The sequence below is a fragment of the Lepidochelys kempii genome, chromosome 1 (assembly GCF_965140285.1).
Source record: "Lepidochelys kempii isolate rLepKem1 chromosome 1, rLepKem1.hap1, whole genome shotgun sequence".
In the NCBI taxonomy this organism is placed as follows: domain Eukaryota; kingdom Metazoa; phylum Chordata; order Testudines; family Cheloniidae; genus Lepidochelys; species Lepidochelys kempii.
In genome coordinates this window covers 2,320,065-2,335,217 of record NC_136380.1, presented here as the reverse complement: position 1 = coordinate 2,335,217, position 15,153 = coordinate 2,320,065, and the positions used below count along the sequence as shown (strand labels likewise).

The following is a 15,153-nucleotide window of genomic DNA, read 5'->3' as shown; positions in this document are numbered from 1 at the left end:
ACAGCCCTCAGTAGTGCATGCAGTGTCTCATATTAACATTGTCTGTCCATCCAGGCATTTATATTGAGACCATCCCTGGGCACATACAGGAAGTCAGGGGAATATACAGTACATGCAGGAGACACGATTCTGCCTCAGAGTTGGACACCTTCTCCCCTACTCCGTGTCAGATTCCAACACAACCAACTTCACCAACCCCTCCACCTTCGTCCTCCTGGGCATTCCTGGCCTGGAAGTCAGCGCATGTCTGGATCTTCATCCCATTTTCCACCCTGTATGCCATAGGTGTCTTGGGGAACTTCACCAACCTGTTCATTGTCAGAAGGAATCTGAGCCTCCACGGGCCTGTCACTGACCTGGTCCTGTTTAGGTCCATCCTTCCCAAAATGTTGTGTTCTGTGTGTGGTGGCCAAGATGGGCCTGGCTGTGGTGCTGCATGACAGTGTGATTGTATGGCCCTATCCCTTCCTGGTGAGGCAGTGGCCCTATTGTTGAACAAACATTAGTACTGTGAGCATTCTGTTTGATCAGTCTGGATGTGTTTTTTATTGCTGTGTCCTATATCCACATCTTCAGGGCCATCTTCAGCATCCCCAGAAAGGGCGCCCTGCTCAAGACTTCTGGGACCTGCAGCTCCCACCTTTGTGTGATTTGATGCTCTTACATTCCAGTTCTCTTCAGCTTCCTCATGCACACGTTTGGCCACAATGTGGTTCTGCATTTCAAATTCTCATTGCCAACGGCTACCTTCTGTTGCCCCCTATGCTGAACCCCATCATCTAGGAGGTGAGGACCCATAAAATCCAGGACAGGCTGCCCCTGCTCTTTACTCATAAAGGGACCTAAAGTTTTCTCCTGTTGCTTCAGATCTCAGAGTGAGTTCTTTGACAAGTTGGTTGGTGATAGGGTGCTAGGCTCTCTTCCCTGAGTCACTTTCCAGAAAGTAAGAAAGACTAATCTGTTTCCTGACCTCATTGTGTTATGTCAGCATGATAAGCTGAGGAACCGGTCTATGTACAATATAATGGGTTACCACATTTCCTCTTCCTGCTAAATGGACCTCCAAAATCCTGCCCCTTGCCTCAACTCTTCTGCCAAGACTCCACCCATTTTGCCTCTTCTCCCCCAAGGGCCTGCCCTTGTTGTTTGTTCCTCTCTTTGCTTCCCTTTCCCTTGCTGGATTATTTTGACATCCCTCCCCCGACCCCAAGCTGCAAGAGAGACATTTCAGTTTTTGATAGGGGTGGCAACTTTAACTGTGAGTCCAGCAGCTAGTTTGACTTTTGAAAACTCAAGTTTTTTGGCAGAAGGACTGTATCTAATTCCTAAATAAAGAAAGAATATTAATTAATAATGACCCCCCCCCAGCTTTAGTACTAACATGTCCTGAAATTCTGTGGCAAGTCACTTAAAGGACACTGGTTAGGTATAAAATTTTAATGTATATCCTTAACTCCGTGGAGAGAGGGACCCTGTCAGGACTCTCGGATTCTGTCTCAGCTAAGGAAGGAGAGTGGGTTCCAGTCGGGGGAGGGACAGATAAATCTTGGGACTACATAAGAACATCAGAATACCCATAATGGGTCAGATCAGTGGTCCATCTAGCCCAGTATCCTGTTTGCCAAGAGTGCCCTTTGCCATGTGTCTCAGAGGGAATGAACAGAACATGGAAATCATCAAGTGATTCATGTCGCCCACACCCAGATTCTGGCAAACAAATGCTAAGGACACCATCCCTGCCCATCCTGCATAACAACCATTGATTGACCTATCAATAGAACATAGGTATTCCATACCCCTAGTCATTTCTGGTGCCTTTCTCTGTACCTTTTCCAATTCCAAGCTTTCTTTTTTAAGATGGGGAGGCCAGATATGCACACACTAATCAATGCGTGGACATACCAGTCTTAATGACTCCAAACATTCTGTTAGCTTTTTTGTTTGCCATTGCATATTGATGAGATATTTTAACCCTACTAATGCACGTCTAATTGCATGAACTGTCTCTATCCTTAGGTTTTTGTCTTTTCCTGTTCTCTTTGCTCACACACCTGTTGATCAGAGGCAGGAGTTTGGAGTGGAGGCATCTGTCTACAAATATGCTTGTTTTGAAGCTTATCAGCCCTAACAAGATCTCAGCTGGACAGAAGAAAGGAGTAACTGCATTCTAGATTAAACCAGTTTCTTCCAGCTTCTCCGCTGAGAAGTGGGCATGGAGGAAATGGAACCTCCCCAGAAGAGGTATCAGAGAGAGGAAGTGTTGTTCAGCCTTTCAAAACCAGAGAGACTGGATGAATCAGGAGAAGCTTACGAAGAGAGGGAAGAGCATCTTTGCCAGCAGGCTGGCTAACCTAGTGAGGAGGGCTTTAAACTAGGTTCACCGGGGGAAGGACACCAAAGCCCTGACATAAGTGGGAAAGCGGGATACCGGGAGGAAGCTCAGGCAGGAATGTCTGTGAGGGGAGGGCTCCTGCCTCATATTGAGAATGAGGGGCAATCAACAGGTTATCTCAAGTGCTTATATACAAATGCACAAAGCCTTGGAAACAAGGAGGGAGAACTGGAGGTCCTGGTGATGTCAAGGAACTATGACGTGATTGGAATAACAGAGACTTGGTGGGATAACTCACATGACTGGAGTACTGTCATGGATGGTTATAAACTGTCCAGGAAGGACAGGCAGGGCAGAAAAGGTGGGGAGTAGCACTGTATGTAAGGAAGCAGTATGACTGCTCAGAGCTCCGGTACGAAACTGTAGAAAAACCTTAGTGTCTCTGGATTAAGTTTAGAAGTGTGTGCAACAACAGTGATGTAGTGGTGGGAGTCTGCTATAGACCACCGGACCAGGGGGATGAGTTGATTGAGGCTTTCTTCCGGCAGCTCACGGAAGCCACTAGATCTCATGCCCTGATTCTCATGGGTGACTTTAATTTTCCTGATATCTGCTGGGAGAGCAATACAGCGGTGCATAGACAATCCAGGAAGTTTTTGGAAAGCGTAGGGGACAATTTCCTGGCGCAAGTGCTAGAGGAGCCAAATGGGGGGGAGCTTTTCTTGACCTGCTGCTCACAAACCGGGTAGAATTAGTGGGGGAAGCAAAAGTGGATGGGAATCTGGGAGGCAGTGACCTTGAGTTGGTTGAGTTCAGGATCCTGACACAGGGAAGAAAGGTAAGCAGCAGGACACGGACCCTGGACTTCAGAAAAGCAGACTTCGACTCCCTCAGGGAACGGATGGCCAGGATCCCCTGGGGGACTAACTTGAAGGGGAAAGGAGTCCAGGAGAGCTGGCTGTATTTCAAGGAATCCCTGTTGAGGTTACAGGGACAAACCATCCCAATGAGTCGAAAGAATAGTAAATATGGCAGGCGACCAGCTTGGCTTAATGGTGAAATCCTAGCGGATCTTAAACATAAAAAAGAAGCTTACAAGAAGTGGAAAGTTGGACAGATGACCAGGGAAGAGTATAAAAATATTGTTCGGGCATGTAGGAATGATATCAGGAGGGCCAAATTGCACCTGGAGCTGCAGCTAGCCAGAGATGTCAAGAATAACAAGAAGGGTTTCTTCAGGTATGTTGGCAACAAGAAGAAAGCCAAGGAAAGTGTGGGCCCCTTACTGAATGAGGGAGGCAACCTAGTGACAGAGGATGTGGAAAAAGCTAATGTACTCAATGCTTTTTTTGCCTCTGTCTTCACTAACAAGGTCAGCTCCCAGACTGCTACGCTGGGCATCACAAAATGGGGAAGAGATGGTCAGCCCTCTGTGGAGATAGAGGTGGTTAGGGACTATTTAGAAAAGCTGGACGTGCACAAGTCCATGGGGCCGGACGAGTTGCATCCGAGAGTGCTGAAGGAATTGGCGGCTGTGATTGCAGAGCCATTGGCCATTATCTTTGAAAACTCATGGCGAACGGGGGAAGTCCCGGATGACTGGAAAAAGGCTAATGTAGTCCCAGTCTTTAAAAAAGGGTAGAAGGAGGATCCTGGGAACTACAGGCCAGTCAGCCTCACCTCAGTCCCTGGAAAAATCATGGAGCAGGTCCTCAAAGAATCAATCCTGAAGCACTTGCATGAGAAGAAAGTGATCAGGAACAGCCAGCATGGATTCACGAAGGGAAGGTCGTGCCTGACTAATCTAACCGCCTTTTATGATGAGATTACTGGTTCTGTGGATGAAGGGAAAGCAGTGGATGTATTGTTTCTTGACTTTAGCAAAGCTTTTGACACGGTCTCCCACAGTATTCTTGTCAGCAAGTTAAGGAAGTATGGGCTGGATGAACGCACTATAAGGTGGGTAGAAAGCTGGCTAGATTGTCGGGCTCAACGGGTAGTGATCAATGGCTCCATGTCTAGTTGGCAGCCGGTATCAAGTGGAGTGCCCCAAGGGTCGGTCCTGGGGCCGGTTTTGTTCAATATCTTCATAAATGATCTGGAGGATGGTGTGGATTGCACTCTCAGCAAATTTGCAGATGACACTAAACTGGGAGGAGTGGTAGATACGCTGGAGGGGAGGGATAGGATACAGAAGGACCTAGACAAACTGGAGGATTGGGCCAAAAGAAATCTGATGAGGTTCAATAAGGATAAGTGCAGGGTCCTGCACTTAGGACGGAAGAACCCAATGCACCCCTACAGACTAGGGACCGAATGGCTAGGCAGCAGTTCTGCGGAAAAGGACCTAGGGGTGACAGTGGACGAGAAGCTGGATATGAGTCAGCAGTGTGCCCTTGTTGCCAAGAAGGCCAATGGCATTTTGGGCTGTATAAGTAGGGGCATAGCGAGCAGATCGAGGGATGTGATCGTTCCCCTCTATTCGACATTGGTGAGGCCTCATCTGGAGTACTGTGTCCAGTTTTGGGCCCCACACTACAAGAAGGATGTGGATAAATTGGAGAGAGTCCAGCGAAGGGCAACAAAAATGATTAGGGGTCTGGAACACATGAGTTATGAGGAGAGGCTGAGGGAGCTGGGATTGTTTAGCCTGCAGAAGAGAAGAATGAGGGGGGATTTGATAGCTGCTTTCAACTACCTGAAAGGGGGTTCCAAAGAGGATGGCTCTAGACTGTTCTCAATGGTATCAGATGAGAGAACGAGGAGTAATGGTCTCAAGTTGCAGTGGGGGAGGTTTAGATTGGATATTAGGAAAAACTTTTTCACTAAGAGGGTGGTGAAACACTGGAATGCGTTACCTAGGGAGGTGGTAGAATCTCCTTCCTTAGAGGTTTTTAAGGTCAGGCTTGACAAAGCCCTGGCTGGGATGATTTAACTGGGAATTGGTCCTGCTTCAAGCAGGGGGTTGGACTAGATGACCTTCAGGGGTCCCTTCCAACCCTGAGATTCTATGATTCTATGATTCTAAGCTGGAGCAGGGGAAGGGCTCAAGGGTGGCAAAGAGGAATCTGAGGATGCAGGTTTATGGCTGCAGAAGAGAGAGAGACTCCAGATGTAGGAGAAGTCATGAGTTGCAGGAGGGACAAATTATCCTCCAGGGATGTGTGGACAAAGAAATGACTATAGGAAAACATAAGTCCAACTATCCATATAAAATTATGGGGTCTAAATTAGCTGTTAACACTCAGAAAGGAGAGCTTGGCATCGTTATGGATAGTTCTCTGAAAACATCTACTCAATGTACAGCAGGGAATCAGTTAGAAAGGGAAAGATAATAGACTGAAAATAACATATTGCCTGTATCTATATCCATGGTATGCCCATACCTATACTGCTGCATGCAGATCTGGGTGTCCCATCTCAAAAAGATATATTGGAATTTAAAACATTATGGAAAAGGGCAACAAGAATGATAAGGGGTATAGAATGGCTTCCGTATGAGGAGAGATTAATAAGAATGGGTCTTTTCAACTTGGGAAAGAGACAACTAAGGGGGGGGATATGAGAGAGGTCTATGAAATCATGAATGGTGTGGAGAAAGTAGAAAAGGAAGTGCTATTTACTCCTTCTCATTACACAAAAAGTACGGGTCACCCAATGAAATAATTGGCAGTGGTTTAAAACACACGAAAGGAAGTATATCTTCACACAACACACAGTCAACCTGTTGTTGGGAACACTGGGGCATGGCCACTAGGTAACTCGAGGGGATGGAAGACCACAAGTGTTGATGAAGCCCCCTTGCACTAGGCCCCGGTGTCCTTGGCCCCCCCTCCTGCCTGGAGGCACTCGCAGCAGCTCTGCGTACTAGGCCCAAGTGTCCTTGGCCCCCCCGCCTGGAGGCACACACAGCAGTTATGCTGAGAATCTGCAACAGTATGTTGCAGAGTCAGACTGCCTGAAACTAAGCAAGGCCAAACAGGGGAGATATGGAAGAACAATGCTGAATAAAGCAGCTTTATGTATAGTTTAACAAATGATACAGAGAATCAGGGAACTAGCTGGGAACTGGATTGGCTGGCTATATGGATACTTGGAGCAGCTTGCTATTGGATAAGTATGCTGGGAAAAAGGATGTATAAAAGCCTGTGTAACTTCCTGCTCTGTTGTGCAGGATTTGAGATTTTATTCTCCCTGTACCTTTTTGCAGCTGCAAATAAACTTTTCTGCTTCTCCACCCCGTTGTGATTATTGGGTGTAGCACACCAGGTAACGAACCACTCAAGCTGTTGTTCAGCCTCTCGGCACTGGGTGCCGGCAACACTGTGAAGCTCTTTGTTACAGGATGTTGTGAAAGACAAGAGTATTACAGCTTTCAAAATAACTAGATGAATTCATGAAGGATAGGTCTATCAATGGCTATTAGCCAGGATGGGCAGGGATGTTGTCACTACCCTCTGTTTGCTGGAAGCTGGGAAAGAGTGATGGAGAATGGATCATTTGATAATTTTCTGTTCTGTTCATTTCCTCTGAAGCATCTGAAATTGGCCACAGCTGGAAGACAGGATACTGGGCTAGATGAACCTTTGGTCTAACCCAGCATGTCTGTTCTTAAGTTCACTGAAGAAGGAAATGGTGTGCAGATGTTGTGTTGTGTTGTGTTTACCTGGATCTAGGTATCTGTTCTGTTGCCTAAGGTAGATGAGTTGTTTTAGCAACCTGTGGATGGGGTTCCAGGGGGTCCCACTCTGAGATTGCTCAATTAGGTCAAACTGCAAAGAAAGGGGATGACAATCTTCAAAATGGGTGGTTATTCTAATACTTGGACTAACCAAGTCAGCATCAAAAAGACTTTTGCAATGCTTTACTGCTTACACAGAAGCCAAAACACAATTCCCTTAAAGCAACCCAGCCTTGGGCTTCCACCCAGACAGACAAGTCAAGTACAATGATGATTATTGAAAACCTTATTCATCATATAATAAAGATCTACCAATACCAAAGGATTGTACATATCACCTCCCTGGTAAATGAATATTTTAGATATTACCCAAATATTCACTTAGAGCCAATTCGTATTAACTAAACTAAGATTTATTAAACAGGAGAGAATGTTGGTTGAAAGATAATTATACACAGACACTTGATTAGAATTTCAAAGTCAGTTTCATAGTCGAGATGGCTGGATTCAGAGTTCAACAGAGTTCTTTCAGAATTATCGAGAGATTATAGTCCAATGTTGAAATATTCATTATCAGGGTGATCCAGGGTGTATCAGGAAACCAGAATCTTGTGACTCCGGCTTCCCCTGATGATGCTTAATCAGATCTGAGATTAAAAGTATCAGGTTCTAAGAGCCCTTTTCACAGTTCCAGGGCAGCACAGCAGTCCTTGGGTGAATAATAGGCTTTTGAAGTAACCTTCTCTTTCTTAAACATCACCTGTGATTAACTACCCAGATTAACATCAGGTTATTATTCATTAAGCAGTTAAAGAGAGGTCTCCAGAAACGTTAAAGAGATGTATAGAAAATGATATTATTGCACCCAAGTTCCATTTAATAATATTTCCTTTTCATCTCCAAATTAACTGAATACAGCTCTAGACAGGAATCCTTTGCGCACACTGTTAACATCTAACCCACTGGCTTTTCTCACCCTCCGAAGGAGGTCCTAGGTCCTGCCACTTGGTATCAGGGCATCTGAGGAAGTGAAGCGTGTGGAGCATGAGCATGTACAGTTGTTCCCTTGGCGGAATTCAGAAATGAACCAGCTGCAGGGCTTGCAGACCTCACGGGTTATTCAAGGGAGGCGTTCAGGGAACTTATGGGACAGGAGCCCAATCAAGAATTGCAGAGGTCCTGGGGTGATGAGTGGATGGGGAGCACCCTCTTGTTGGACCCTTTCAAGGAAAATCCGAGCAGTAGGCAATAAGGTGGCCCCCATCTCCTTGTGTATGCACAGGGCGGTCTGAAGTGTGAAGAGCCCCAGGTGAGGTCCAAGATGAAAGATGCCATCATGGCCATTAAATGGCGGGCTGAGAATTGAGCCAGCCGAATGCTGTAGGAGTGGGCCCATGGAAGATGGAAACAAAATACATACATGGGGTCCAACCAAGAGTGGAAAAACCGATCTACCTCCACCTGGACATAGGTAAAAGTGGAATTGTCATCCGGGTGTTCGCTGCAATAGACATCCACCAGAGAGTGATGATTAAAGATCTCATTGAGGATGTCTGCAGTGGCCTGGCTACTCTTGATCCCTGAGCAATTCTGGTCCTCAAAGATGGTATTAAAATCCCCACTTAGGACCAGGCACTAGTGAGGATCCAAGGTGCTGAGGAAGGCAGATGCCTGTTGACAGAAACACACCCACTCCGTGTCTGCATTTGTGCGTAGACATTCAACAAATTCAATGTCAGCTCCTCCACACAGGCCTGGACGTTCAGCAGGCTGCCTGGGTTGACCTCAGCAACTCCCAGCATCTGAGGGTGAATGTCAGGGGAGAAGAGGGTGGCCATCCAAGACAAATGAGCACCGATGTCTAACATACACCATGTCCCCCCATTCCAGCCACTTACTAGTCTCGGCGGCTGGATCATTGTTGGTTTCCTGCAGGCAAACCACAGAGTACCCTACCTCACAAACGAAGGAGAGCACCTGGCATCAGGAGAGACCCACCCTAGAGCTTCTGGTGTTCAAGTTGAAAAGATGGTTGGCTTCATTCTCAGGGCTGAGGAGGACCCTTGCAGGCAGGAGGTTCCGCAACCGGCCTTGCAACAATCGCTGAACAACCTGAAAGGGTTGTCACAGCAGTTGCGGGCCCACTGGTAGACCAGGATGTCCTGCCTCTCTGTTCCCTTCCACTTCTCCAAAACAGCCCTTGTGGCCCAGAGGACGAGATGGATGTCTCCCCAACACTAGAGAGGAAGCTTCACCTTACCCTTGAAACCAAAGGTGTCCACCAGAAAACGGTCAAGCTCATCCAGCAGCTCAGTCGGGGAAGGGGTAGTGGACCCATGATGATCCTCTGGCTGGGCCCCTGTTCTGACCCTTTGGCCCAAGGAGATGGGCAAAGAAGGAGCAGACAACCAGTGCGGTGATTATACTGGTGGCATTTTGCAACCAGTTTCTTTCTCCAGAAAGGGAAAGGGAGGTGGAGGGAAGGGAGCAGCCCCTAAAGGGTCAGGGAGGGAAGAGAAACCACTCCCTGAGGTTCGTCCAAGGACGGGGAAATGAGGAAGCAGTGGTGTGGAAGATGGGCGGACAAAAATGAGTAGGGCTTCTTTCCCCCTCTCCCCTCCCCTGCTCCACATGAATCGCATGATAATTAACATGTTTTGTTCATTCCCTGGCACTGGGCGCTGTCAGAAGCCAGGCTACTGTGCAACATGGACCATTGGTTTTTCCCTTTGTGGCCATTCTGATCTTACTTAGACCCCAGATGTATCTGCCTCCTCCTGTAACACACTGTACCCCATTTCCCTCCCAGAGCTGAGATAGATCCCAGGAGTCCTGACGGGGTCTCTCTCTCTCCTCAGAGTTAGTAACAAAGTAAGAATAAACTTTAAAATTTAAACACTAACCAGTGTCCCTTAAGTGACTGGCCATAAGATGTGAGAACATCTTGGTTTTAGAGATGACTGTGTCACAGCTGACAAGGGGAAGGGAAGACATGAGCATGTGACAGGGGCAGGGCCTTGGGGAGAAGACACACAGCAGGGTCCAGGCTTGAGAGAGTAGATGGGGTAAGATTGCAATTTCAAGGATCCAGCTACCAGCAATTAGAAAGGTGGCAACCCAGTGTAGTGGACACGACTGATTCCCCAGTTCATCACATTTACGCAGCACAGTAAGGACAGGAAAGGGTTTAATCTCACTTTGACTGTCCAGTAAGTGATTCAAGGAAGAGGGCCCAGCACCATCCACCAGCCAGCTCTGCACAGAGCTCAATCTGAGAGCCAGAGCACAAAGAAAAAACATTTAGTTCTCTTTATGAGTAAAGAGCTGGAGCAACCTGCCCCAGATCTGTTTGGTCCTCACCCCATAAATGATGGGGTGTAGCATGGGGGGCACCAGCAGGTACATATTGGCAAAGAGAACAAGGAAGTGGTGGGGCACATTATGGCCAAACCTCTGCATGAAAGAGGAGAAGAAATCTGGGATGTACAAAGCTAAGATGGCACAAAGATGAGAGATGCAGGTCCTAAAAGTTTTGAGCTGAGCATCCTTTGTGGGGAGACGGAAGATGGCCCAGAGGATCTGAGTATAGGACACAGCTATAAAAAACACATCCATTCCTATCATAGAGAAAAGATTAAAAAGTCCATAGTAACTATTGATGTGAATGTCAGCACAGGCCAGGTTCACTACAGCTATATGCCGACAATAGGTGTGGGGGATGATGTTTGTTCTGCAATATGGCAACCGCCTCACCAGGAAGGGGTAGGGTAATGCGAGTATGCAACTGCGAAGCACCACGGCCAGGCCTATCTTGACCACAACAGAGTTTGTCAGGGTTGAGGAATGTCTCAGGGGATGGCAGATGGCCACGTAACGATCCAAAGCCATGGCCACGAGGATCCCAGACTCCATCCCTGAGAAGGAGTGAACGAAGTACATCTGGGTGAGGCAGGCACTGAAATTGATCTCCCTGGAATTGAACCAGAAGATGCTCAGCATTTTGGGCAGGGTGGACGTGGACGTGAGAAGGTCGGTGACGGCCAGCATGCAGACGAAATAGAACATGGGCGTGTGGAGGCTCGGCTCCCTCTTCACGATGAACAGGATAGTGAAGTTCCCCAACATGGCTATGGCGTACATAACACAGAAGGGGATGGAGATCCAGATATGGGCTGCCTCTAGGCCAGGAATACCAAGTAAGATGAAGGTGGAGGGGTTAGGGAAGTCAGATGTGTTGGAATCTGACATGAAGTAGAGGAGAAGGTGTCCAACTCTGAGGCAGAAGAGTGCCTCCTGCATGTAACATACGTTCCCCTGACTTTCTGTGTGTTCCCAGGGTCTCGGGTGAGGGTCACAGTAGAAATGCCTGAATGGAGAGACAACATTAATATGAGACATTACATGCACTAGTGGAGACTGTTCTCATGGGAGAAGGAGACTGATCACTCTTCACACACTGAAAAATTACATTTTCATCATAAACAGGAAATAACTATGAACAATGAGCCTACTAAATACAGTTCCACATTTTGTGGTGTTTTCTACATTAATAAGTCCTATACTTTGTGGTGGGGGATCCTTAAGAGGCACCAGAAGAAGACACAAATGTGGATACTGGTTATCCATCATTGTTCCTTAACGCAATGGGAGCCAGGATAGAGAGTCCATACTGTAAGGAGTTCCCCATTCATCCCGTTGTTCAACATCTGAGAGTGGAAAAAAAACAAACTTTTCGGAAGACATGTGCTGGGAGAAACATCCCAACTAGAACAAACATCAGGAAAAAGACCTTGGCACCATTGGTAGCAGCTCAAAAGAAACACCTGCTCATTCGCAGCAGTGGACAAAACAAAAGCAACGTTCAGATCACTAAGATATGGGATGGAGAATAACATGTTCTGGATATGTGCTCAGTTTTGGTCACCTAGTCTCTATTAAGGATATAGCATAACTAAAAGGGATTTCCAAGACAGGCTTTGGGAATGGGGGAGGCTGCCATATGCAAACATATACAAAAGTCTGGGCCTCTTTAGATTATACAAAAGACAAAGAAGAGAGCATATGATATAGGAGAGGGAAATAAAAAATAAAACTGATTTACATTGAAATGGACAGTTCCCAACCACTACTATTGATAGACACTTACTGCTCAAAAGAGGACTAATTCCCCAAAGCTGAGGAAACTTGTGAGCAAAACTGCTTGGGACGAAAAATGTAGACAAAAACTATGAATGAAAATTGGTAGTTCTTTGATAAGATTTTATTAGAGAGCAGAGTAATCATGATTCCACAGTCAACAAAGTGAACAACTTTGGGTAAAAACCTGGTTCAGTGGTAAAGTGAAGGCAGGGGGCGGAGAGAAGCAATATGTAACTAAGAATAGAAATCAGAAATTGTCTAAATTGATTAGGGACATTAAGACATCATGGAAAACTTCATGTCTGGCAGGGCTATGGATCACAAAAAAGAGGTTATTAAGTATATTAACAACAGGAGAAATCACAGAAAAGTTTTATGTCAATTCCTGTGTTAAATGCAAAGTATTAAAAAATAAAGGGAAAGGGTTTTTTTCTAAAAATTGACAAGGTAAAGAAACAATGGAAAAGCTGTTATGGGATTAGTTAAAAAAAAATCTAGAAATGTAAGTAATGCCAGGACCAACAGGGTTTATGCAAAACAGGTCTTGTTAAATAACCCTGATTTCATTCTTTTATTTGGTTGATCAAAAGGAACCACACAGATGTAACAAAACTTGATTTCTCAAAGGCATTTGATTGAGTAGGGGAAAATTCTGAGATAAAAAAAATAACACACTACCATATCAGTAGAGAACATGTAAAATGGACTGAAAACTGGCTAACTGATGGATCTAAGACAGCTGTCATCAATAGGCCTTTGTCAGTAAATGCTGCTGTTTGTAGTGGGGTTCTGCAGGCAACCCAGCTCTAGTCCTGATGCTATTCAATATTTTATCAATTATCTGAAAGAAAATAGAAAATCACTGCAAATAAAATTTGCGATGACCCAAAGATTGGCAGAGCAGATACAAGAGGTGGCCAGGGCAGGCATACCAAGTGATATGGTGTATTTGGAAAGTTGGAAAGTTGGGCCCATGCAAACAAAATGTTGTATTACAATCAAATGCGAAATGATCCTCTTGGAACAGGGAGTGCAGGCCTGACCCACAGACAACAGCACTGTATTAGGCAATGCAAGGACCTTGAAAAGGGTCATTGTTGACAACCAACTAATTGTGAGCGCCAGTGAGATGTTGTAGCATTAAGGGATGATGGGGTCCTTGGATGTATAAACAGAGGGGTGGTGAGTTGGAGCAGGGGAAGGATTTTACCTCTGCTTATGGGATTGGAGAAACAAACTGCATCCAGTTCTGAGGTCCACATTTGAAATAAAGATGATGAAAACTTGGAGAGGGGGCAGAAAAGAGCCATAATAAATATTGGAGGATAGAAAAAAAGCCTGACTGTTAGACTTGAGGGTGTATATCTCTTTAACGTACCAAAAACGTGATCAAGCAGAGACTTTCATGGGGAGAAAAACATGGCTAGTAATAGGCTCTGTAATCTACCAGAGAAAGGCTGATCAAGACTGAAGGGCTCGAAATTAGGGCCAAATTCCAGCTTGAAATTAGGGCCAAAATTTTAGCACTGAGGGTGATTAACCACTGGGGCATACTGAGAAGGGAAGTGCTAGATTCTCCAATTCCCCATGTTGGCAGATCCAGACTGATTGTTTTCTGGAAGATCTCCTTCAATGGCTGTTTACACTTAAAATGCTACAGCAGTGTTGCCATAGTGCTTCAATATAGACACCACTTACACAGAGGGAAGGGGTTCTCCCCTGAGCATAGGTAATCCCCGAGAGGTGGTAGCTAGCTGGATGGAAGAATTCATCTCATGCTGTCTACACCAGGGCACAGATAATCCAACAAGCTCTTGGAATGTATTGGAAACAATTCTTTGTTCCAGAAGCTGGAGAAAGCTACTAGGAGAGAGGCTTTTCTAGACTTGATTTTGACAAACAAGGAGGAACTGATTGAGAATTTGAAAGTGGAAGGCAACTTGAGGGAAAATGATCATGAATGATGAGTTCACGATTCTAAGGAACTTTAGGAAGGAAAACAGCAAAATAAAGACAATGGATTTCAAGAAGGCAGACTTTAGCAAACTCAGGGAGTTGGTAGGAAAAATCTCATGGGAAGCAAGGCCGGCAGTTTTTCAGAGAGACGTTATTAAGGGCACAAGATGGAACTATCCCTCTGCGTAGGAAAGAAAGGAAGTCTGTCAAGAGATGACAATGGCTTAACCAGGAGATCCTGAATGATCTAAAAACAGAAAAGGAGCCTACAAAACATGGAAACAAGGTCAAATGACAAAGCAGGAATATAAATTAATAACACATGTATGTAGGGGCAAAATTAGAAAGGGCAAGGCACAAAATGAGATCAAACTATCTAGAGACATAAAGGATAATAAGAGAACATTCTGAAAATGCATTAGAAGCAAGAGGAAGACCAAAGACAGGGTAGGTCTGTTACTAAATTAAGAGGGAAAAATTATAATAAAAAAATTGTGATAATGGCAGAGGTGGTTGTCAGGGTTCCTTCCCCACTCTGAATTCTAGGGTACAGATGTGGGGACCCACATGAAAGACCCCCTAAGCCTATTTTTACCAGCTTAGATTAAAAAATTTCCCAAGGCACAAACTTTGGTTTGTCTTTGAACAGTATGCTGCCACCACCAGTGATTTAGACAACGAACAGGTTAAAAATCACTTGGAGTTTCTATTTCCCCAAAATATCCACCCAAGCCCTTACACCCCATTTCCTGGGGAGGCTTGAGAATAAACAAGATGAGCACAGACCAGACTTGGATTTTTACCACCCAAAAAACCCAATCAGATTCTTAAAAAACAGAACTTTATTACAAGAACAAAAAAAAAAGATTAGAGAACAACTCTGTAAGATCAGAATGGAAGATGATCTTATGAGCAGTCAGATTCAAACCATAGAGAATCCCTCTAGGCAAAACCTTAAGTTACAAAAAGACATAAAAACAGGAATACACATTCCCTCCAGCACAGTGAATTTCACAAGCCAAACCAAAGAAAACCTAATGCATTT

General features: G+C 45.4%; 1 protein-coding gene across 1 annotated transcript; it reads right to left on the bottom strand.

The window, feature by feature from the left end:
• Positions 1–10,313: 10,313 nt before the first annotated feature.
• Positions 10,314–11,312, bottom strand: LOC144930739 (olfactory receptor 52E4-like). The gene has a single exon (XM_078853784.1). It carries the CDS (start codon positions 11,310–11,312, stop codon positions 10,314–10,316), a length of 999 nt encoding a protein of 332 aa, XP_078709910.1.
• Positions 11,313–15,153: the final 3,841 nt, after the last annotated feature.